This window comes from Microtus pennsylvanicus, chromosome 18 (assembly GCF_037038515.1).
Source record: "Microtus pennsylvanicus isolate mMicPen1 chromosome 18, mMicPen1.hap1, whole genome shotgun sequence".
In the NCBI taxonomy this organism is placed as follows: domain Eukaryota; kingdom Metazoa; phylum Chordata; class Mammalia; order Rodentia; family Cricetidae; genus Microtus; species Microtus pennsylvanicus.
Genome location: NC_134596.1, coordinates 29,990,753 through 30,012,799, shown reverse-complemented (window position 1 = coordinate 30,012,799; position 22,047 = coordinate 29,990,753). Strand labels below are relative to the sequence as shown.

The 22,047-nt window shown below is 41.4% G+C and overlaps 2 protein-coding genes across 5 annotated transcripts in view; one reads left to right on the top strand and one right to left on the bottom strand.

Annotated features, from left to right (window-relative positions):
- The window catches only part of Hdgfl3 (HDGF like 3), a 54,666-nt gene extending 37,620 nt beyond the window's left edge, over positions 1-17,046 (top strand). Inside the window, exons 5-6 of the mRNA XM_075952962.1 lie at positions 4,357-4,503; positions 12,561-17,046. Coding sequence (XP_075809077.1) covers positions 4,357-4,503; positions 12,561-12,566 — 153 coding nt within the window. The 3' untranslated portion in view covers positions 12,567-17,046. The remainder of the gene's footprint in view (positions 1-4,356; positions 4,504-12,560) is intronic.
- Positions 14,165-22,047, bottom strand: part of Tm6sf1 (transmembrane 6 superfamily member 1) — a 41,449-nt gene continuing 33,566 nt past the window's right edge. For 2 of the 4 annotated variants that reach the window (XM_075952960.1, XM_075952957.1), the window contains exons 8-10: positions 20,992-21,084; positions 20,699-20,818; positions 14,165-15,164 (exon numbers count right to left, since the gene is read on the bottom strand). In XM_075952960.1, coding sequence (XP_075809075.1) covers positions 14,973-15,164; positions 20,699-20,818; positions 20,992-21,084 — 405 coding nt within the window. In that variant the 3' untranslated portion in view covers positions 14,165-14,972. Of the gene's footprint in view, positions 15,165-20,698; positions 20,819-20,991; positions 21,085-22,047 lie in introns of those variants that run through there. The other 2 variants (XM_075952958.1, XM_075952961.1) reach the window with 2 other exon arrangements.

The following is a 22,047-nucleotide window of genomic DNA, read 5'->3' as shown; positions in this document are numbered from 1 at the left end:
AAGGGAAGGAATAGGTTTGCTATACGGTACTTTAGATATGAAGTCAAAAATACCCTGAGATTTGTGAAAACTTTTGAAAGTAAGCTGAAAGTAAGAGAAATGGATCCTTGAGGAGCTAAGATTAGTTCAAGATTCAGTAGTGTGTCACATGATTGAACACTTGAAATTATTTCTGTTTCGATTCTTGTATTTATTGGCTCTATATAATTAGGAACCCCTGAAAAAACAAGTACCAAGAGCTTCTCTAACAATTAGGATTTGACTTTGGCAGTTGTTAAAATCTACCTACTAACATATAGCTAAAATGATATCCATTCATTGTTATTTCCTATGTTGTGTGATTCACTATGTATCTTAGTGACTACTACTAGGGCTGGAGAGAAGGTTCAGTAGGTAAAATGCTTACTGCACAAGAATGAGGACCAAGTCTAGATAACCTAGCACCCACCTGAAATCGGGGCCCATGTGGCTGTAACCCCCGAGCTGGCAGGGTAGGTGAGACAGGATGATCCCTGGAAGGGGCTTGCTGGTCACCCAGTCTAGCCCAATGAGGGAGTCCAGTAAGAGACCCTACCTAAAAATATAAGGTAGATTCAGGCCCTTTTGAGACCGTTGTGTTCTACATATATATATATAGGATATATATAGGCAGCACTAAATGTATGCAATGGGTATTAAATTTAAAAGAAAAGCACAAGCACATGTAGTTAGGAGGGGAAAATAGTGGGGAGGGGGTAGGAGAAATTGGACACATGCACACACACATAAGCAAACAAATGATTGCTTTTGGTGAGGATGGAGTTGGTTAGTTTCAAGTTGAATTTCTTTTAGCATTTGTGTTTTCCTTAAACATCATTTGAATTTCGACTTAATTGATTACCTGCTGAGCTTGTATGGAATGTGTTTGCAACCTTAAATTATGTAAAAGCTACATAAGGCTTCAAAGACTTAACAATGGACATGTTGCCTTTAAATGTCACTATTTCATTGCATGTTTCCACCATCAACAGTACCAAGACTCATAGTTAGGGTAGAGTTAGCACTTCACAGCAGTAAAGGTGAAGCCTGAAATTTACCATTTAAAGGATTGTTTAATTTTAATTAGAATTAACTATTTTTATTTAATTGAAATTTTCATGATCACTTAAGAACTGTGTTTATTTTTTCACTGTTGCTGGCTTTCCACAATGCTAGGAATTAAAACTCCTTGTACATGCTAGGCTAATACTCTACCACCTGAGCTACTTAGTACCCAGCCCAGAATTCTAACTTTTTTATATACTTTTGTGTGTTGAAGTGGAGGTAAGGTGTTTGGATTTTTTGTTTGCTTGTTTTTTGTTAGTTAGTTTGTTTTCTTTGTAGAGGGACTGTCTCTGTGATCCAGCCTAGCCTGAAACTGAATACATACCGCAGACAAGCCTTGAACTCATGGTGGTCTTTCTGCTCCAAGCTCTGAAATGATGTGATTCCAAGGTAGCTAGAAGCCCGGTCAGACTGTACCTTTTTCCTGTTAATAACACAGTGCGTCTCAACTGTCACGTAGATCAGAATCCTATGAATTGCTGTTGACATGCCTTAAGGTCCCAGAACTGCTGTTCCAGAACTTTGCAGAAAGGCTGGGAATCTAGTTTATAAGTCGGCTGAAACGGAAATGACACTGGGAGAACCACTTCCTACTGTAGCCCTGTTACTCTCTCTGGATTCCCAGTGTTTTCTTTTTTTGAATCATGAATTTCTCTTAAAATTGAATAGTCTACTTTCGTTCTTGAAAACTAGTAGTCTGTAAACCTTCTGTAACATCCAGTTAGGTAAAAGGATTGTCTCATATCTCCTCTATCTACAGGATTGCATTTACCTGTGAGGGGAAAAAAACTCAATAATCAAAATAAAAAACTAAAGTACAGCAGGTCTGAGGAAAGTGACTTATCTTTTAACAAGTGTATAGCTGGTTCATGTTAACCAAGCACTGGCAGATACTAGAAAACTGAAAATTAAAAGTATTTTATGCAAATGATTTATGGTTAAGGCTTATCAGATCCTTAAAACAAATTAGTAAAAATGCTAAAAGAGCAAGAATTTTAGTTAGCAGAACAACAGTTAAACGTAAAACCAATTCAAGTCCACACTGATAAAACAGATGATAAACACTAATTTAAAAGAAACTTACAGGACTTATGATCTGAAGAGCTTTACAGAGTTAGTTTTGCAGCCACATTTCCTGCGAAGATACTATTGTCACTCATTAGGAGATGTCTAAAAATGCCCTGGCTCTCATTGGTGTGAGACTTGGTGTTTGTATCATGCTAAGTGCTGAGAAGCATAAACTCAGGGCTACTTACAAACAACCTGCACAGGCATTTATTTATATTATGATGTTCTACGTTTGGCTAAGAGTGGGAGGTCAGCACTGTTACTTGAGGATACCTCAATCTTAAAAGATAAAAATGATAGCATTTTAAACTAACAGTTTGGCTATGGTTGGTAGTTTTAATCAAGTAAAATAGAAGCAATCTATTTATGTGTCCTGTAACTAGAAGATCTTTCTCCTTGTATTTTAGGTTTATTTCATGTGTGTGTTGCCTGCATGTTTGTATGTACAACACGTGTGTGTTATTGCATGCAGACCAGAATGGGAAATTGGATCCCCTGCAACTGGAATTATGAGTGGTTGTTAGCCACTATATCAGTGCTGGGAAGTGAACCCAGGTCCTCTGCAAGTAAGCTCTTTTAACCACAGCCATCTCTCCAGCCAATCTTTGCATTTAAAAAAACAATATATATGTAAGGGACTGGAGAGATGGCTCAGAAGTTGAAAGTGCTTGTTCTTGTAGAGGACCAGAGTTCAATTCTCATCGCTCACATCAGGTTGCCCACAAGCACTTACCCCTGTACCACACACATACAAAATAATTTTTAAAAACATTGTATGAGAAAGTTCCAATTTGCTAATTTATTTCTGGAAAGCCAAAAAATTATTGGGTTAGTCAATTTACCTTAGTTTTTGTTTTTAAAGTATTTGGAGATAGATCTAAAAATATTTCTCCTCACCTTCCTTTTTTCCTGTAGAGAAATGGCCTCATGTAGCCCAGGTTGGTGTCAAACTCATATGTAACCCAATCATGTTGTTGAACTTTTGAGCCTCCTCCTCTATCTTCTGAGGGCTGAAATGACAGGTATCCATCCTCATGCCCAGTATATATAGTGCTGGGGATCAAACCCAGGGTTTCCTGCATGCTAGTTAAGCACTACTAACCCAGCTACAAGCCCAACCATTAAAACTTCTTAAGAGAAATACAGATTTAATAAATAAAAGGGCAAGCTGGTCAAGTTCAGAACATGATAAAGGAACTGCTTTTGGACAAACAGCTTAGCTTCATTCACACAAGCCCATTAGTCATTGTTTATTGTTTATATGCTTATAATTAAACTTGATTTTTACTTTAAAAAAAACTGCTTAAGAGGAGTCATCATGGTCACTCAGTTGGTAACAGCAGTTGCCACCAAGCCTGATGACCAGCTCAGGAACCACATGATGGAAGGAGAGAACTAGCTCTCAAGGATGTTCTCTGACTTCCACACATGCTGTGGCAGGTGCATACACCCATACAAATACATCCTCATACAATTCTAAAAATTCCAAAAAAAAGTCTTTTAAAGGGAAATGTTAAAAATGTAACATCTCACCATCATACATAAAAAATAAAATTGAAGCCATATTTTTCTAGCTTTAGTACTGTCCTGCCAGGCGACTTCTGCTGCGAATTATAACTTGATTTCAAATGGAAGAAGACAAAGAAAACGCCCTGGCTCGCCAGTGTTCCCTTGGTGATTAAGTAATTACCATAGTTTAAAGATCAGATTGCAGTGTCGTGCTGTGGTGGGAAGGCCTTGTCAGAGTCTTCCTAAGTCTGTCCCTGGTCAAACAGTACAAGGTCTTCTGCCTTCGATGCCATGTGCTGTCTCAGGAAGTTCACCCCGACTCTCGGGACCTTGGTTTCTATTGCTATAAGGTGACTTTCAGTTCTGACATCTACTAAGGTGGTAGGTCCTCACCCAGTTGTGTTTAGTCATGCTGTGGGTGTCTGTAGAGTCCAAGTTTTAATATCATATTTCTTGCGATAATTAGGTGGCTGTCTAGCCCATATCTGCTTCCTTTCCAGATAGTTATTCTAGGCCCAGAAGTAAAATGACTTGTCCAGCAGCACCTAGTCCAGCCTTGACACACTGAGTGTGTTGTGTATGTCCTCCATCGAGTCAGACGATATGCAAACCAGCTCCTAATGCACCTCTTTACTTACGTTTGTGCATTTGCTGGAGCTCTGCTTTTGACTCTGATTTTTAACTTTTAATATTTAGAAGTCTTCTAAACAGTCCCGGAAATCTCCAGGAGATGAAGATGATAAAGACTGCAAAGAAGAGGAAAACAAAAGCAGCTCTGAGGGCGGAGACGCCGGCAATGACACGAGAAACACAACTTCAGACTTGCAGAAAGCTGGTGAAGGGGTGAGGCTGTGCTGATGATTTCCTTATCTCCTGCTAACCTAGAAGACATTGCCCTGTGGAGTCAGTGTCCATGGCTTAGCCCTAGTAGACACGCGGTTTGTTGTATCCATTCACAAACCTGAATGAGCGGTCAGATGTTTAGAGTCTGAGGACAAAAGAGCGCCACGTGGAAACTGTACCTTCCTGGAAAATTGGAGCTCTGAATATTTGTTCTTTTTCAAACTACTTTAGCAACTACAAGTATTTTAAAGTAGTTTGCAAGTTACTGAAACTGAGATTTGACAGTTCTGTTTCTTTACTCACAAAGTCAGTAGCATATCCAAATTAGAATATAAGTATTCAAGCTGGATCTGAGTGCTGATATTTAAAAGACTCACAGAACTTACTTTGGCTCTAGTTGACTTCTGTTGACTTTGGCATTGCAGGCAGGTCCACATTTGTGAAAGTGGTAGGAAGGGAATTTGTGCACCGGGGCCTTTCCCATAGCACTTTTCTCTGTAGACCAGTTGTCGTCACAGAATAACCTATGAAGGCTGAGCACTTGAGAGCACAGCCCTGGCCCAACAGCACTGACTCCCAGCAACTGCCCTCGATGAAATCGTGGGTGAGCCGTGGAGCCTGGGAAGTGCGCTGCTCCTCTGTTCAACTGGTTCTCTGTCCATTCTCACCTGTCCACACCGGTCCTGCTTGCCCGTCAGCTTTCCCTCTTCGTCCCACTCACCTGCCATTACTCTCCAAGTCCACTTGGTTGTTCTTACTCACACCACGCAGGTTAGGCTTCTGCAACCTCCACCTCTTTTTCCTCCTCTCAGCTTTTGAAACAGGGTCTTGCTGTATGCCCCGTCTGACCTAGTACTCACTGTGCAGCTCAAGCTGGCCTCAAATTCATATTACTCATGCTTGAACCTCTTGAGTGCTGGGTCTACAGGGTGCATCACCAAGCTTGGCCGTCTTCTTCTTCTTCTTCAAGTCCCCTTCTCTCGCAGCATTTAGTACCATGCGGCTCTTCTCTCCCGACTCTTGCCAGTCACCGTTCTCTTCTGTTCCCCTCCCTCCCCTAGAGCTCTCCTGCAGTCTGCCATGGTATGCTTCCTTAAAAGTTCACACATCCACGGGGGCGGGAGCATGCCTCTAATTCCAGCGCTTGGGGGGCAGAGGCAGGTGGATTTTCTAGTTCGAGGATAGCCAGGGCTACACAGAGAACTCGTCTCGAAAAACAAACAAGTTCCTATTTCAATTTTTATTAACATTGTTCCATGTGGCTTGTTTATAAACATTTAATGATGGTATTTACTCACTGCTGTGCTTTTAAGTTCATTTATTTGGTTATATGTAGCAGCAAGTTTGATTTTTTGTTTTTAATTAAAGTTCTTACTCATGGGGGGTGCTGTTACAGCTTGCCATACATAGTTCATGTATGGAGATCCCAGGACAACTTTCAGGGATCTGTATTCTCACATGAATCCTGGGATCAAGCTCAGATCTTGGGCTTAGCAAAAGTACCTTTACTCACCAAGCCATCTTGCCAGCCCTTATTCATTTTTCAGTGCTGTGTAATGCTCAGGTTATATAACATATAATGTTGGCAGTATGCCGAATTTATATATTCAGTCTACTGCTAATGGGTTTTTGTGCTATTTCCAGCTTTGGGCAGTTCAAAACTATATTGCTATAAGCATTGTGTCTCCTAGCATACATGCTCGAGTTTTCTTAGTTTGCACTAGAGCTGGAGGTGCTGAAGTCCTGGTTTATGGCTTTCAGGTTTACCAAGTCCCTTTCTGGAGGATTGGCCAGTTTATGCTCAGACCAACAATGCCAACAGTGTATTATTTTGGTGTCATCTGATTTTGGTCTTTGACAATATAAATGGTCATTACAGTATGAATTTGTAATGGAGTGTGATCAGTGATATGACTCTTTTTATGCTTACCAACTGGCCGTGTTTCTGCTCCATGATACACATTTCCAGGGTTCTGCCTGTTTTCCCATTAGACTTTTTTTTACTTCTTTATAGGGCTTTGCTTATGCTGTACAATACTGTTTAATATTTGTGGCTTATCTATTAACTTTCTTTTGATTTAAAAAAATTACTTTCTTAGTTTTATTTAGTCAGCTGCTCACTTTTCTTCATGTGGTTAGAATTGTCCGTCTTTAAGAATAACCATCGTGCCGGGCGGTGGTGTCGCACGCCTTTAATCCCAGCACTTGGGAGGCAGAGGCAGGCGGATCTCTGTGAGTTCGAGACCAGCCTGGTCTACAAGAGCTAGTTCCAGGACAGGCTCCAAAGCCACAGAGAAACCCTGTCTCGAAAAAAAAAAAAAAAAGAATAACCATCGTAACCATCTACTGAAATCATGTGCCCCCAGCGTAAGGTTCTGACTAGGTTCTCTTGTGCTGCTTTGGCCAGTTACCCACTCTACGCTATAGCAGCTTTCTAACAAGTCATGGTATTCCATAAAGCTGATAGATAATGTTAAACTTACTTTTAAATATGGAATAGCCGTGAGCTGGGATAGAATGTCAAATGACCTTGATGCTCAGATTGTTAAGAATGATTCAGCAGATGGATTATCAAAGGAACAGTTGCTGGAGCAGTGTCCTGTAGGAGGGAAAAGGCACAAGATGAGTACACGTGAGGGAGGGAGGATTAGGGCACAGGTACACATAGTTGGGGACTTGGGAGGAGAGCTTATCAAAAATTCTTGCGATTGCTTCTATTTTCTAAAGAAACAAGGTCATGACCTGAGGAAATGCAGGAAAAGTGCTGAGGTTTCACAGAAGAGAAGAGGTTTAAAAAGGCCTGGAGAAGAATAGGAGGGTGAGTGGACTTGAGAAATGAGGTGGTTGCTAAGGAAGCGGGACTCACTTGGGGCTGGTGGGCATGAACTTGAAGTAAGCAGAGGGAGTGACTGTTTGTTCCAGGCAGACTGAGCTGTGCAGGCACAGAGAACAGAGAGGTGAATTCAGCTAGAGTTCGGGTCAGGAGGTTGAGGCCAGGGAGCTGCATCGGAAGGGGGACACTATGGAATCCAAAATATGTTAATTTAGTAATTGGAGTTTTTGGTGTTCAGGGGTTTTTTTTGTTTTTGCTTTTTGGTTTTTTGGTTTTTCGAGACAGGGTTTCTCTGTGGTTTTGGAGCCTGTCCTGGAACTAGCTCTGTAGACCAGGCTGGTCTCGAACTCACAGAGATCCACCTGCCTCTGCCTCCCGAGTGCTGGGATTAAAGGCGTGCGCCACCATAGCCCGGCTGGTGTTCGGTTTTTGCATTTTCTTTTACGTTAGATATCCCCTGGGAAGTGTATAGCTGGCCAAGATTTTCCCACTGTTGCTTGGCTCTCCATCTTCCTTATTCTTCCTTTACTGTAACAGGAGCTTGTGGATTTGGTATGATCCCATTTACCAGTCCTGGGATCGTCTGTCAAAGCCTTCAGGAAGTCATTGTCTGTGTCTTGAAATACGCTGCCTGTGCTTTTCTTCACTTTTTTTTTAGTTTAAAAAAAGTGTTGCATACATACATACAATGTGTTTTGATCAAACACTTGCTGTTTCCTCCCCTTCAGTTCCTCCCCTATTTCTTGGCACCACTTTCTCCGCTCAACCTCATATGCTGTTTTCTCTAACATTTTCAGATTACTAGGTCTTCCATAGAAATCTTTGATTCCATTTTGAATTTATTTCTGTACAGGGTGGGGTGCAGATTCAGTTCTGTCTCTTCCAGGAGTGTATCCAGTTTTCCTAGAACCACTATTGAAAAGGCACTTTCCTCCTAATACATGTTTTGACAGAAATAAAACCTGGGTGCTTTGTCTGTGTGGTTTTATTCCCAGGTCCTCTGTTCTGTAGTTGCTTGGACTTCATGTCTGTGTTTGCTCTGAGACTGCAGTTTTTGTGTCTCTGTAGTATAGTTTGAGATCGTGGGTTTACCTTCAGCATTATTGTTCCTGTTTAAGATCACTGAGGCTTTGGGGTCTTTACGTTTCTGTATGTATTTTAGGATTGTCTTTTCTAATTCACTGAACAATGTCTTAGAGTTTTGATGGGAATTGTATTGGATATGTGTATCACTTTCAGTAATGTAACCATTTTCACAGTACGGATTCTGCCCATTCATGAGCTTAGAGTCCCTGCCATCTCCTGGTTTCCAGTTCTTCTTCAGTGTCATGAAGTTTCCTTGTGAAAGACTCCTAACTCCTTGGTTAGATTTATTCCTGGGCTTTTTACTTTTCTTGGAACTATTACAGATAAGATGATGTTCTCTGATTTTCAGCAAACTCATGATCAGTGTGTAGCAAGTTTTCTGATTCCTGTATGTTGTTTTTGCATCCCACTACTTAATGCTTATCTGGTTTAAGGATTTTTTGGTGAATTCTTGGAGATTTTTTAAGTATAGGATGGTGAGCTGCATATAGGGATGATTTCTTCCCCCTCTTTCTATCCCTTTCATTTCCTTTCTTATGAATAGTAGTGTCCTAAAAGGTGCTCGCATTAGGAATTGGTCTAGTTTCCTTTTGTTGCTGTGATAAAACACTGACCAAAAGCAACTTGAAGAGGAAAGGGTTTGTTCAGCTTACATTTCAGGCCATAATCCATCATTGAGAGAGGTCAGGGCAGGAACTCAAGCAAGGCAGGAGCTTGCAGCGGAACCGTGAAGGCTGTTTGTTGTTCTGTGCACTGGCCTCTCGCTGGTGTGTGGTCAACTAGCTTCCTTTCACAGCCCAGGTCCACCTGCCTGGGGATGGCGCTGGCCACAGTGGACTGGGCCCTGCCACATCAGTCAGCAGTCAAGACAGACAACCTGATCTGGGTAGTCTCTCAGTTGAGATCCCCTTAGATGGCCCTAGGCTATGTCAAGGTGACAGCTGCTGCTGACCAGGACAGGACCTGAACTAGTCAAGTTTTTGTTTAGCACAACCCCTCAGACCATTTGGATCTCACACAACTTTTACTTGTTTGAAAATCCTGGTTACTACTTCCTCAAATGCTGACCTTTGTGGTATGTTTCAGTCATTCTCTAAATACTACTGACTTTTAGAAGTCTTTAAACGTCAATAAGCTATCAATGGAGGACTAAAAATTATACTTTTCACTTAAATAATCAATTTTTATCACTAGCAATAAATACTATTTTTCTTAGGAATTAGAGTCACTATATTTTCATAAAGTGGTCAATTCTAAAGCTTTTTATTAGTGTATCATAACCACACAGATTCATTAGGAAGTTTTTATCCATATACACTATTATTATGTTTATTCAGGCCTGGTCCCCTCCCACCTCCATTTTCTCCCTTTCCCTTTTTAAATCTAGAATCTGCATGTGGTTTTATTTTAAAAGCCTTATTTGTCTAAGTCTTATTTATATAGTTTTGTTCCAGTCATTTTCCTTCAACAGCATAGTTTCATTTTTTTTTGACTGACTAAAACTTGTATGTGTGTCTGTGTGTGTCAGATTTTCTTTATCCTTTCATAGACCCTAGCATGGTTCCATGACTGGGCTATTGTGAGTAAGTGCCACAGTAAACATGGTGTACAGGTACCTCTACTGTATGCTTTGAGTCTTTGTGTGTGAATTCAGAAATGGTATATATGATCAGCAGTAATTCTGTCTTTTTGTTGTTGCTGTTGTTTAATTTGTATGCATGCCTGCGCATTTTATACCAGAGGGCAGCATTGAAATTCTGCATCACTCTCAACCTTTTAAAAGAAAAAAAAAGACAATTTCTCACTGAGCCTTAAACTCAACAGACTTTGCAGGCTGACTGGCTAGTGCCCCCAGCCATCTCTGCTTCCTCCACAAGCACTGGCATTGTCCCCAGCTGCCCTGGTGCTGGGGATCCACTCAGTCCTCATGCTGAGCAGCAGGCACTTCCCTCGCGAATCCACCTCCCCAGCCCTTGTCCTTAGTCTTCTGAAAACCCTCCATACAGATTCCACAGCAGCTCTGCTCTCTGTCTCCCCAGCACTGCGTCCTCATAGCATTTCTTGTTTATTTCCTTGCTGATAAATGGCCATCCCTCCTGGGTGAGATATCTTACTGCTCAGTTCGCCATATATCCAAATCTTAACATCAGTTTTTTTCACTTAAAAACTATACTCCATGAGAAAATCCTTTTGGCTTCTTCCTGCCATATTTTGGGTATCCATTAGCTTTGCTGCCCTGTACAGCCTTTTTCAGTGTGCCTCCCATCAAAATACCTCAAGGGGGATTCTGATTGGATCCTCTAGATGTCAGTCAGCATAGCCATGGAAGGCACGGAAGGGGATCACAAAGCATGAGCACCACATTGACTCTTTGGGTAGAGGAAGTGTCAGGCTTGGCAGATAGCCAGAGCGCTGTGTCCAGTATGGGCACCACCCTGAGTTAGGGTGACCAGAAGAGGACGGTAGCTGGCGTGAGTATTTAAAGCTGTAGCCTCCGCAGCTGCTCCACAAGCCCCCGTTTGACAGTGCCTTATTTAAAAATAGAGAGGTGTGCTCCTGAAGTGCTCGCGCTGGTGCCGTCATCTCTCAGCGCACTGACACTACTCTGAAAGTGCTGCTGGATCTGCTGGATCTGCTTCACAGCAGCCTTCAGGATGAACTTCCTGCCGCACAGACATAGAATTTATTGCCTTTCACATTATATTAATAAAATATACTTTTAAAGGTTTCTTTGGTTGAAAAATAACTTTTTATTATTTGGGTATCTTTCTCCCTCCGAAAGAAGAGAGAGTCCTCCAAAGTATATGTGAGTATAATCATGTCTAGTATTTTTATTTATTAATAAATAAATCAATTACCAGGCATTGTATTTTTCAGATTCACAGTTGTAAATATGATTTAAAAAATAAGATCCACTAGCTTCCTTGTTTGGGGCAGGGGCAGAGAAAGTTAAGAAGTCTCTCCCTGCCCTCTGCGAATGACCTTCTCTCCTTGTCAAGGTCCTGTAGTGACTTGATTGGCTTTGGGTAAGCGGGAACATCCCACATGCATGTGTGTTGCTTGAGTTATCTATGAAGTAACTCAAGCTGCTTTAGGGGAAAATATGTGGGGTCTGATTTCCCTTTTTTATCCATCCCTTGAGAACTAAAAGTTAATATTTTTAGGTTAATGAGATGGAAAACAAAAATAGCATCTCATTGGGGAAATATAATCTGACACAATTTAAAGTAGAATCTCAATTTAAATGCAATTCTTGGGTCTACAAGAGGACTCAGTGGATAAAGTTACTTGCCACCAAGTCTGAGGACCTGAGTCTTGAACCCAGATCCACATGATAGGAGAGAACCTACTCCTGTCAGTTGTCATCTGACCTTCATGTGTGCACTGTAGTGTGCACACACACACACACACACACACACACATTAAAAAAATAAAATACAAGACTAAATTAAAATTTAATTTTTATGAAACAGGATTATTTAATTTTGCCACATCTATGCCGTATAATGTTAAAAGAGAATTAGACTTTGTTTCATCTTGTATTCTTTTCTTCAGAAGCACAAAGCAGAGACTAGGCACACTGATGCTGTTAGCTTTTGTAACTTGTTATGCCATGTGTACCAAGTAACTAAAGTATTTCGGTTAACTGTGTGCACCCATGTGTACCAGCAGTAGACATGTCCTTGAGGGGCACAACATGCACACTACTGCAGAGAGTAGCCAGTTTACTTTGGTTTGGTTTTGTTTGGCTTTTGTTTTTGAGACAGGGTTGTTTCTCTGTGTAGCCCTGGCTGTTCTGGAACTCAGTTTGTAGAGACCAGGCTGTCCTGGAACACAGAGATCCACCTGTCTCTGCCTCCTAAGTGCGAGGATCAAAGGCAGGCACCACCACGCCCCACTGACAAAGTTTACTCTTCAGGGTTTTTGTTTGTTACAACAGAATGCCAAGAAATTGCCTTTAACTTTTTGCTAGATAAAAAGCAAAGCCTCTGAAGCTGTCTCGTTAAGTATTGCTGCTGCCATAATGCTAATGCTGTCTCAAACCTCAGAAAAATAGTGCTGTGCCCCAGAAGTGTGGATAGCTACCCTCGTTAGTGTCCTAGCTCATCTAAGGCTTGTTTTATTTGCTTTTTTACAGACCTAACTACCGTAATGAATGCTGCATATTGAGAGAAACCACAAGAAGGTTAAATGTTTGATTGTCTAATTCTTGGATTTGCTATGAACCAACACATAGTCTTTGTTGTCACTGACAGAACCCACCCAGTGTGTGTGCATAGTCACATTTCTCTCTGGTCTGAAGGAAAAAAAAAAGACACTTTGACCTTTTTTAAGGTTATTGACTTAATTTTATGTTATTCGGTTGCATGAAGTTTCCCTTAACCACTAAGAATTATCAAGATTTTTGCACAGACTTTTCCATGTCTAAGCTCCTTTTCCAAGGCAGTTTTGATCATCAGCTGCCTGCCTCTACCCCACCATCATCAAACACTCAGTTAAATAGTAATTCATATTTTTAGATGACTACTCAACATAATACTTAAGGATGGGATTTTCTTTCTAACAGAACCCAAGAACCAACTCCTAGATACATACTGTTTGTATATTGGAGTGGAGTTAAAGTCATCTCTCAGTCTGAAGGCCATGTGTAAACTTTAACCATACTGTACAGTTCCTGTCCTGTATTAGAAGTAAATAGTTGAAACTCACGCTTCTCAACTCATGTTGCTGTGTGCACAACCTGAGTGTGTATGTGAACCTAGTGAGTCTTCTGTGTTATACCCAAATAAAGCAAGGATTTATTTTTCCCAATGCCAATATGATTTGAGCTAATCAATCAAGGTAATGACTGACTTTACACTTGACAGCTGAAATCAGCAAGAGCACTGTGGGAAACAGACAAAACATTGACTCTTGATACAGACTTTAACATAGGCTTTTCTTTTGGAACTAGAATTAGAGTAGTTAACTTTCATCCACAAATGATTATTATGTGTACATTATTGTCGCTATTGTGATAATAGAGAGTCTTATTTATTTTTATGCCAGCTTATACTGTGAGAACGCATTAGTCAGTTTGGGTTTCATCCGCTCTGTTATGCTTGTCCTTGGAACATCTTCCGTGTATGTTTGAGGTTTGTAGCTCAAAAGTTTACTGTAAAAAAATCAAAAACAACAAAAAAATGTATTGTTTTACAGAATAAATTTATTGGAATGTATACTGGGAGTAAGGTTTGAGGTTGTAAACAACTGAGTTAGTGTTATTTGGCTTCATATGTGTAATGTGAAGTATTGATGTAATTCCCATATTAAAGCAAAGATTGACAGCAAATTGACATAAGAATTAAGTGTAGGTGAGGATTTTATTTTTTCTTTTTCTTTTTAACTATTCTGGATGTTAGGTTAATTGAAAACACTGGGAGGGACAGGAGGGAATGACAGTGTGACCTGCCTGCACATCTAAGAGCACAGCAGCTCCGTGGACCCTGGGTTTATACACAGCCTTATGTGCATCCCACTTTCTTTTGGTTTCTTATTTTGATGAAGAATAAATGAACATGAAGACAAAATATACGAAGATCTAAAAGCCCAGTGTCGTGATGATGAAAGTGATGCTGGGCTGTGGGAGTTGCCCCTTCAGGGCATACTGAGGAGGCTACTGTGCTTTTGGCTTGTTTCTCTGTTGTTCACACACAGTTCCAAATACCAAAAGTTCATTAAGAGACAGGGTGCCACATCAGGTTTTAACTTTAAAAGGTATTTTTTAATTTCAAATATTTTATTTTAAAATTAGTGAAATTCTTCTTCATTGATCACACTAAAACATATGAAGAATGTGGATAACATTTTAAATTGGAACATATAACAGATTTCTTAAATAAAAAGTTCAAAATTTGTCATGAAATGTATACATCAAATGCTTCAAATTTAATAAAGTTTGTCTTCATAAAACAACAAAAATAATTTTGTTGAAAGTATACACAGAAGAGAAATATTACCAGCCACCAGTAAAACAAGTATCCATTAAAGCTACTAATAAGGTTGATATGTGTCATCTTAGCTATTTAGATTCACAATGGAAGTTTGGATAGCAACTTTTTAAAACAACAGTAATGTACTTTCCTTATGAAGACACTTCAAACAACTTAAGAATATTATGGTGATCTGGCATTTATATTAAGGTTGTCAATGAGTCGTACATTTCATATGAAGAAGTTATTTCTCCAACCTGTATTTGCTGTTTTGAGTTTTTTCATATGCATAGTGAATATGGTTAGTCACTCCTGAATTAGTTTGATTCTGTACTGTTTGTAGGCACCGGAGTTGTAACTTTCACACAGTATGTGCAATGTTAAGATCCATGATCACATTCACAAACAGATTTTGACATATTTCTTCAGTTTCCCTTCAACCAAGAGAATATATCATACACATGCCATTATTCCCACTCACACCCACACCGCAGAGTCTGATTCTCGTGTTATCATGGACGGGAACGAAGTACAGCATCCGTTCCATCTAACGGGACCGGAGATAACGTGAGGTATATTCATTCCACCTTCTCATCTGCCTTTGTTCTCATGAAGAACTCGGGACTGTAGGTGCAGCGGTAGGCCAAGAGCTGAGGAAGAACGCCGTATGCTATGTTTAATGCTAAAAACAGGACTTTGGCTTCTTCGGGGACTCTGTAGACATAAGCGGTTCTAGCATGGAGAGATGCACCGATGTGGGAAAACTGCGCCTGTTCGCATCAAAACAAAAGAGGAGCGTGAGACCTGACCCTTGGGTTAGTGATGAATTCTGGGTGACTCGCTCAGACCACGTCCCCTCAAAACCTGCCTTACAAGCAAAATACCTGTAGATAACCCACAGTCTCAATACATAGCCTTTCACTTAAAGGTCATTCTTGATATAGCTATTAAATAATGCCTCCTATTTCAAGTGTGGTTTTATCGTTCCAGGGTTTTGTTTTGTTTTGTTTTTTAACCTATCTAGTGCCCAATACCAAACATTTCTAATTTTAATTCTAGGAATACTACATAGACACTCAGCTAACTCATAAATTGGGTTCCAATTAAAAATGAAGTTGAGCTTCAAAGCTAACTGTAGTTAGTATAACGAGCTACGTACAGAAGAGCACTAAGGATCTCCATTTCAGTGATCAGACTGACAACTGAAGCAAGTTCCCCGAGCCCATCAACATGTTGTTTTGTTTAGTCATGTATTTAGTCTTGCACAACTTAATAGCACTGTGGTTGTAAGATAAACTTGTTAATAGCTTGGCTGTCAATAGCAGTATGATTATAAAATGACAAAACATATACACAGGCAACCTTTTTAAACCAGACAGAAATCGACTCAGAATTGTGAGTGGCCAGCATAATCCAAGATTCAGAACAGAAAGGCAAGACCTCCCATTGTTTTATATACACAGACTCTATCCAGAATGTGCCTGCCTGCTGAGTTTTGCTTGACTTGTTTGTTAATAGTACTTTTCATAAGCACAGAGAAAAACTATTAGAAAAGTAATACAGGCCATTGCAGGATTAAAAAAATCAAGAAAATATTTTCTCAGAAAACTTGTGTTATAATAAAATACAAACCCAAGTCTGCATTTTTATGTTTGGCTGAAATTCAAGGTACGCATGAATAAAGACTGAAGATTTCAGTGTAAGTCATAGTGAAAAGGTGGAGGGTGCTGTAAAGAATGGCTCCCTAGAGAATGTTCTTAATGTGTGTGCTACCTTAATTTCCTACACTCACTGTGCTGCGGGTTAGCAGATAAAAGCGCTACTTAGCATTCGATTTGACCTTGACAAGAAAAGGGCAAGCTTTTATAAAAAGCATGTTTGGGAATTTGTATCAATGGCAGATATTTTAATGGGCTACAATTTATAAATTACTGATATATTCTGGATACCTCTAATATGATTTTGCTACTCTGGAGATAAAAATTAAATTCCTGTGGTGTGTTGACAAGGACCAAGAAGTGGATTACCTGCATTGTGATCCACAGGCACTGAGGGGCTCTGCCCTCAGACACCTCCCTAGGGCAGATGGTCAAAGGCCCAGCAAATGTTTGCATCTCAGGGCTACACAGACAAGAGACCTTGAGTAAAGAGCACTTTGGAGGCTGCCTCGAGGAGCTGTGGTTTAAACAGTCTGGGAACTCTAAACAAAACCTTGGCTTCTGACGCTTTTTCTCTGGGCCCTACTTTAAATAGCTGTTGATCTGAATATATAACCATTTTCTTCTGGACTAGAGGCCAGTTTTGAACTCTGGTTTTGTTAGATTTGTGGGTTTAGTGATTCTATCCCTATAGATTATTGTGTACATCATAGAACAACCAGAAAAATGGCACCCATGGTTTCCAAGAGTAAGAAACATGCTTTGTGTGCACTTGTGTGGGCAAGCCTGCCCGGAAAGTTGGTGAATCGGTGGGCCCTTCTTGCACTACACAGTGCGGATAATACCTCATTCTCATGCACAGTGAGCTCATGGCAACCTTAGAAAGTGACTTCTGTCCTTAGATTAGACTGTGCGCCCATTGGGCAGATACTGTGTCTGATGTTTTCTGTTGCACTTATCACATTGTTAGAGTTCAATAAACGTTCAACAGCAATGGTCTTGTGATTGTCAGCTACGAAAAGAACCTTTAAAGCATTTCTCTATACCTACAGTGGTAGGCATTCTCAGCGTTATTACCAAAGGTGAAGGCTGTAAGACTCCTTACCAAAAGGTGTGTGCGTGTGGGAAAAGAGCCTGGAGGCCAGTTGTCTGCAGCTCCTGCTAGTGAACAGCGTGTGTTTGTGGTAGCCAGCTGGGCGGGCCCCCAACAGTAGCCTCCTCCAGTATTAAGTGCTCAGGATTCTGATACAGGAAAAGCTGTTTGACTGAAGAGGGTTTCTGTCCCAGACATGCTTGTAAGGAGTGCCCAGCACACATGATCTGTGGAGCTCAGCCTGGGGATGGCACCAGAGCCCAGTGAGGGAGTGATGTGCTGTTGAATTCTGCATCTTGGTTATAGCAGCAGTATCCAGTGATCTGGCCAACACCCTAGTCAGTTCCCTTTGACTTAATTCCAAGTTTTCTACCTTGCGTATATAAGAGATACTGGGGTTTTTTTTGTTGTTGTTGGTTTGTTTTCATTTTTGTTTTTGTCAGAATGTTTAGAAAGGCAGTGGTGGCGCACGCGCGCCTTTAATCCCCGGAGGCAGAGGCAGGTGGATCTCTGTGAGTTCAAGGCCAGCCTGGTACAAGAGCTAGTTCCAGGACGGGCTCCAAAGCTACAGAGAAACCTTGTCTCAAAAAAAAAAAAGGTAAAATGAGGTAATTAAAGTCAGCAAAGGCTACATTGCAATAGCTCCTATTCCTGATAGAGAAAATTGGGAAAGGGTGACCCTATCCTAATCCCTCTCCTCCATGATTACAACCCTGGCTCCTGAATGTTAGCGGGCAAAGCCTCTAGGTAGCAGACCTGATAATATAAGTAGATGATCCAGAACCTTAGGGTTTTCTGAGTAACCGCATAGGTGCTGATAATACTCCAGAAATACATGGCCAGATTGGATTCTTTATCCAACACAAGCTCAGTTACAGGGCCCACCTCAGGTGTGGTGTGGTGGATAGAAAACTAAATACCTGCTCGTGATCTGGCACCCTGTTGACAATTGACCTTTTAATTCCTTCTCTTATCAAAGCAGAAACAAGAAAGTGAACCCCAAGGTCAAAGGTGCTTAGTAATAAAGTACCGGATGTGGATGGCAGAAAGGTTTGTATCTGAAGGAAAAATGCCATGAAACTTAGTTCCTGGAAAGTCAGCGCTTTTCATCTAGACTGTCTACAGATGTACCTCCCAATCCCTGTACGGCCAGGAGTGGAGGAGGCGGTGAGCTGGAGAGATGTCACCGGATTCGGTGCCCCCCTCCAATGGATGTGGGGTTACGTTAATTCCCACTAGGTATCTGTCCCTAAGCCTTTGCCCAGGTTGTTTTTATTTTGGGAGTGTCATTATATGTGAGACGCACGATGGCTAAATTGTCAAAGAATTAATCACAGTAAGAAGGCATTTTTCTCTAAGTCCTTTCTGAGACCATACCAATAATTATAAACGGGAGTCAGTAGCTTTTACGTGTCAGGCACTATGCCTAGCTCTTTGGCGCCTGTTTAATCTCAGCAACTTCACAGACGATTGGTGATCAAGAGAAGTAAAATATACCAATATACGACAAGGGGCTCGAATCAGCCCTTGCTGTTAATCACATTGACTGCATCAACTCGGGCTTTTGTTTCATTTTCAATGATTCTAACAACGTGCAGTCAGCTGTTGGCATCCAAGGAGGATTGGTTCCAGGACCTTGGGACATCCCATATATGTCAAAATCCTTGGATCCTCAAGTCCCTTTTGTAAAATGTGTTTGTATCCTATGTACATCTTTCTGCATGTCTTCCTTTAGATGACTTCAGTACCACACAGTGTAAATGCAGTATAAGCCGTTGTGCTGTGTCTTTTAGGGAACAAGAAAAGTCTCCTCTTTGTTCAGTACTGATAACCATCGTAGCCTCAACACGGGTCTCCTAAACTGGTTAACCTGCACATAACAAAGAACTGACTGAACTCCAGCTGACGGGAAACACTGACGGGGTCTGACATCCTTCCAAAGTTACCCTACAGCTCCAGGCACTGCACATGGAGAGAGATTGTACTTTTAAGTCCCCCAGTGAAAACTGACCTAAAATATAGCCTGATTTTTATTTTTAAATATTTAACTGAGCTCATACTTTCTGAAGGCAACAGATTTGGGGGGTTCCTAACAGTCTGAAATCAAGAACGCAATAATCACCCAGTGTGTCTTCCAATGACCTAAGAAAATTTGAAAAAATTTTTTGTGCCACGGCACCAGGTCCACAAATGGTGTATAGGTCCACAGACAGGCAAAACACCCATATACAGTAAGTTAAAAAGATTCCAGGTTTTTGACTTGAGCTGACCAATAGAAGCTGAGGCTATTGCCACTGACCAAGTAAATGGGCAATAGGAGAAATGGGGAGAACCAAGAGTCCTGTTTTTAGTCTGACATGCTACCTGGGCATGGTAGGAGGTTGAATCAGGAGGATTTTGAGATTAAGGCTGTTCTGGACTACAAAGCAAGACTATCAAACAGGAAAATAGGTTTTCTTTTGTAGACTGACGCCTGCTTTGCAAATGTGTTTAAAAAGTCAAGTGTTCCTGTTTTCATTTCAGAAGTTTCTGAAAATGCCTCCAGAAATCGGATATGCTAGTGAGGCATCCAGGTGAAGTGATAAGTTTGGAATTAAATTTAGGAGGCAGCAGTCAGGGCTGAAGAGACTGGTCACCATCTCCCAGCTGACATCAAAAGATGGAGAAACAAAAGCCCACGCTGAGGCACCGAGGATCGGGATTCAGAGGTGGACAAAGAGCAGAGCAGCTAAGCGTCTCCAGGAGTATTTCTTCAGCAGGTTTTATCTGCTTTTCTATGATTGTTCTAAGTATGCAAGGAAGGATTTAACCCAGTGACCCTGTAAGTACTGTATTTTTTCAACAATACGAATTCTGGGGTCTTTCTGCCATCCTGGTTACTGTCCCCTTGATTGTATAGTCACTATGCTTTGCTTCCCGGTGGGCCCCACTCTCACTTCCTGGTCAGTGTTGCTTTCATCCAGCAGGGACTTGGCAACGTGCCAGAGTGAGGGATGAAGGGCAGGCTCAGCTTTCTTGAAACAGAACTCACACTAAACCAGCCTCCCTGGTTCTGTTAAGGATTGTATAGCAGAGCTCTGGACTCTGTTTAGACAGAACAGACAGCCTAAGCGTTAGAGCGTTCAGCTCTCATCAGTAGTCACGTTCACAGATCGGGAAACAGTCCTGTAACAGCAGGACTTGCTGCTTCTGTGACCCCAGGGCACCCTGTTTTACTAGAGGACTACATCTACCAGGTGGCATCATTAGAGGAGAGAGTGCGTGTATGTAGCAGAAATGTCTTCCAGTGAACTAGAAAACGATTTCCAATTCACTGAGCAGAGACAGGTTTCATAATTCCAGTGACAGCTTGTCACTAAAGAACTTTCTCGAAAGGGGATATTCTAGCCCGGCGGTGGTGGCCACTTCATCAATCCCTGCACTTAGGAAGCAGAGGCAGGTGGATCTCTCTGAGTTTGAGGCCAGCCTGGTCTGCAGATCCAGGACAGCTAGGGCTGTTACACAAAGAAACTGTCTTTGAAAAAAAGTGGGAGAGGGGAATATTCCTGAGTACCTGAGCTAGACCTCCCGCGTGGACCAGCGTTATGTCAGGCATCCATGAGCATCCAGGGACCACCAAGCCATACAGTGCAATCACAAAGTAAGGGACAGAATAGAACATGTACGCCAGCATCTGTGTGACGAAGAAGTGAGCAAGTTAACAGCTTGACCTTAACAAAAAGCAAAAACATGAAACGTTTTCAAAGATAAATGCTAACTCTTTTTCCTGTGTAGACACCTCATTTTCTCATTTAAAATAGGAGAGAATTAACTTTAGGAAAACCTTAAACTTCGTAACTACTTGACCTGAATTTTAGGATAAGCAGCAGGGTCCTTTAGGTAGGGCTCTTGAAACTGTGCGTAGAGTCGGCAGAGCTCAGCTGGGCAGTCCAAAGCAATCTAAGGACAAAATGAGTTCATTATAAATAGTCTCGTCTGGTTCTTGGGTTTGCTGATGAGGCTGTGTGCCAGCTTCAGTCATAAGCTACTGTGTCTTTCCAGGCTCATCAGTAACAGGAAAAACAGAAACATTCCGACTTCTCTAAAGGACTAAGCCTAGGTTAACCGTGGAGCATTGTTCTTGGGACAATGATAGCCACAGCTTCAGCATCTAGGTTTAGTGAGCCAAGGCACAGCTCTTGGTATAGATGACGAGTTCCACTTGGGAATAGGTAGCCAACTAGTCTCCACCAGAAGAAAAATAACACTTGGGTGCCAAATCATACTATGCTTTGCAAGATTCAAAAATAGCATCTGCCTCTCTCTTTCTCCTGTGCCTCCCAGAGCATATGGTCCTTGGGAGCAGCAAGGGATGATTGGAAAGCAGGGTCTTCCTGTGGAGCTCCGCCCACTTCAGGAAAGAGCAGAGCGCAGATGTAGTCCCTGCAGAGTAGACTCTGGGCCACAGACTAGATGTTGGCACGCCACTGAGACACTTCCCCCTCAGACACCATTCCTCATGTCCTCGGCTGTTCATCACTGACATGTCCTCCTAGATGACAATACAGATTACAGGCCAGCCGTGGAGCTGGACCTTTGCCCAAATGCTCATCCGGGGAAGTCCCGCCCAGCACACGTGCACACATCTTTCTCAGAGGCAAGAGAGAAAAAAGAAGGACATGGAAGGATACAGTTGGATCTCAGTATGTGGTGGTGGTTGAGCTTGGGAATTAGCACAGACCAACCAAAGAACAGGTTCCATGACTTGTTCTCAACTCGTGCAATACCAGCAAGGTTAGAATAGTTAGTGATTGTTTCAGCTGAATATGATTAGCAAATAATTCCTAGATATTAAAATATTTCTTCTAAGAATAAATTATAAAGCTGGGCCATTGTGAAGAATCACTGATGTATTAAGGAAGA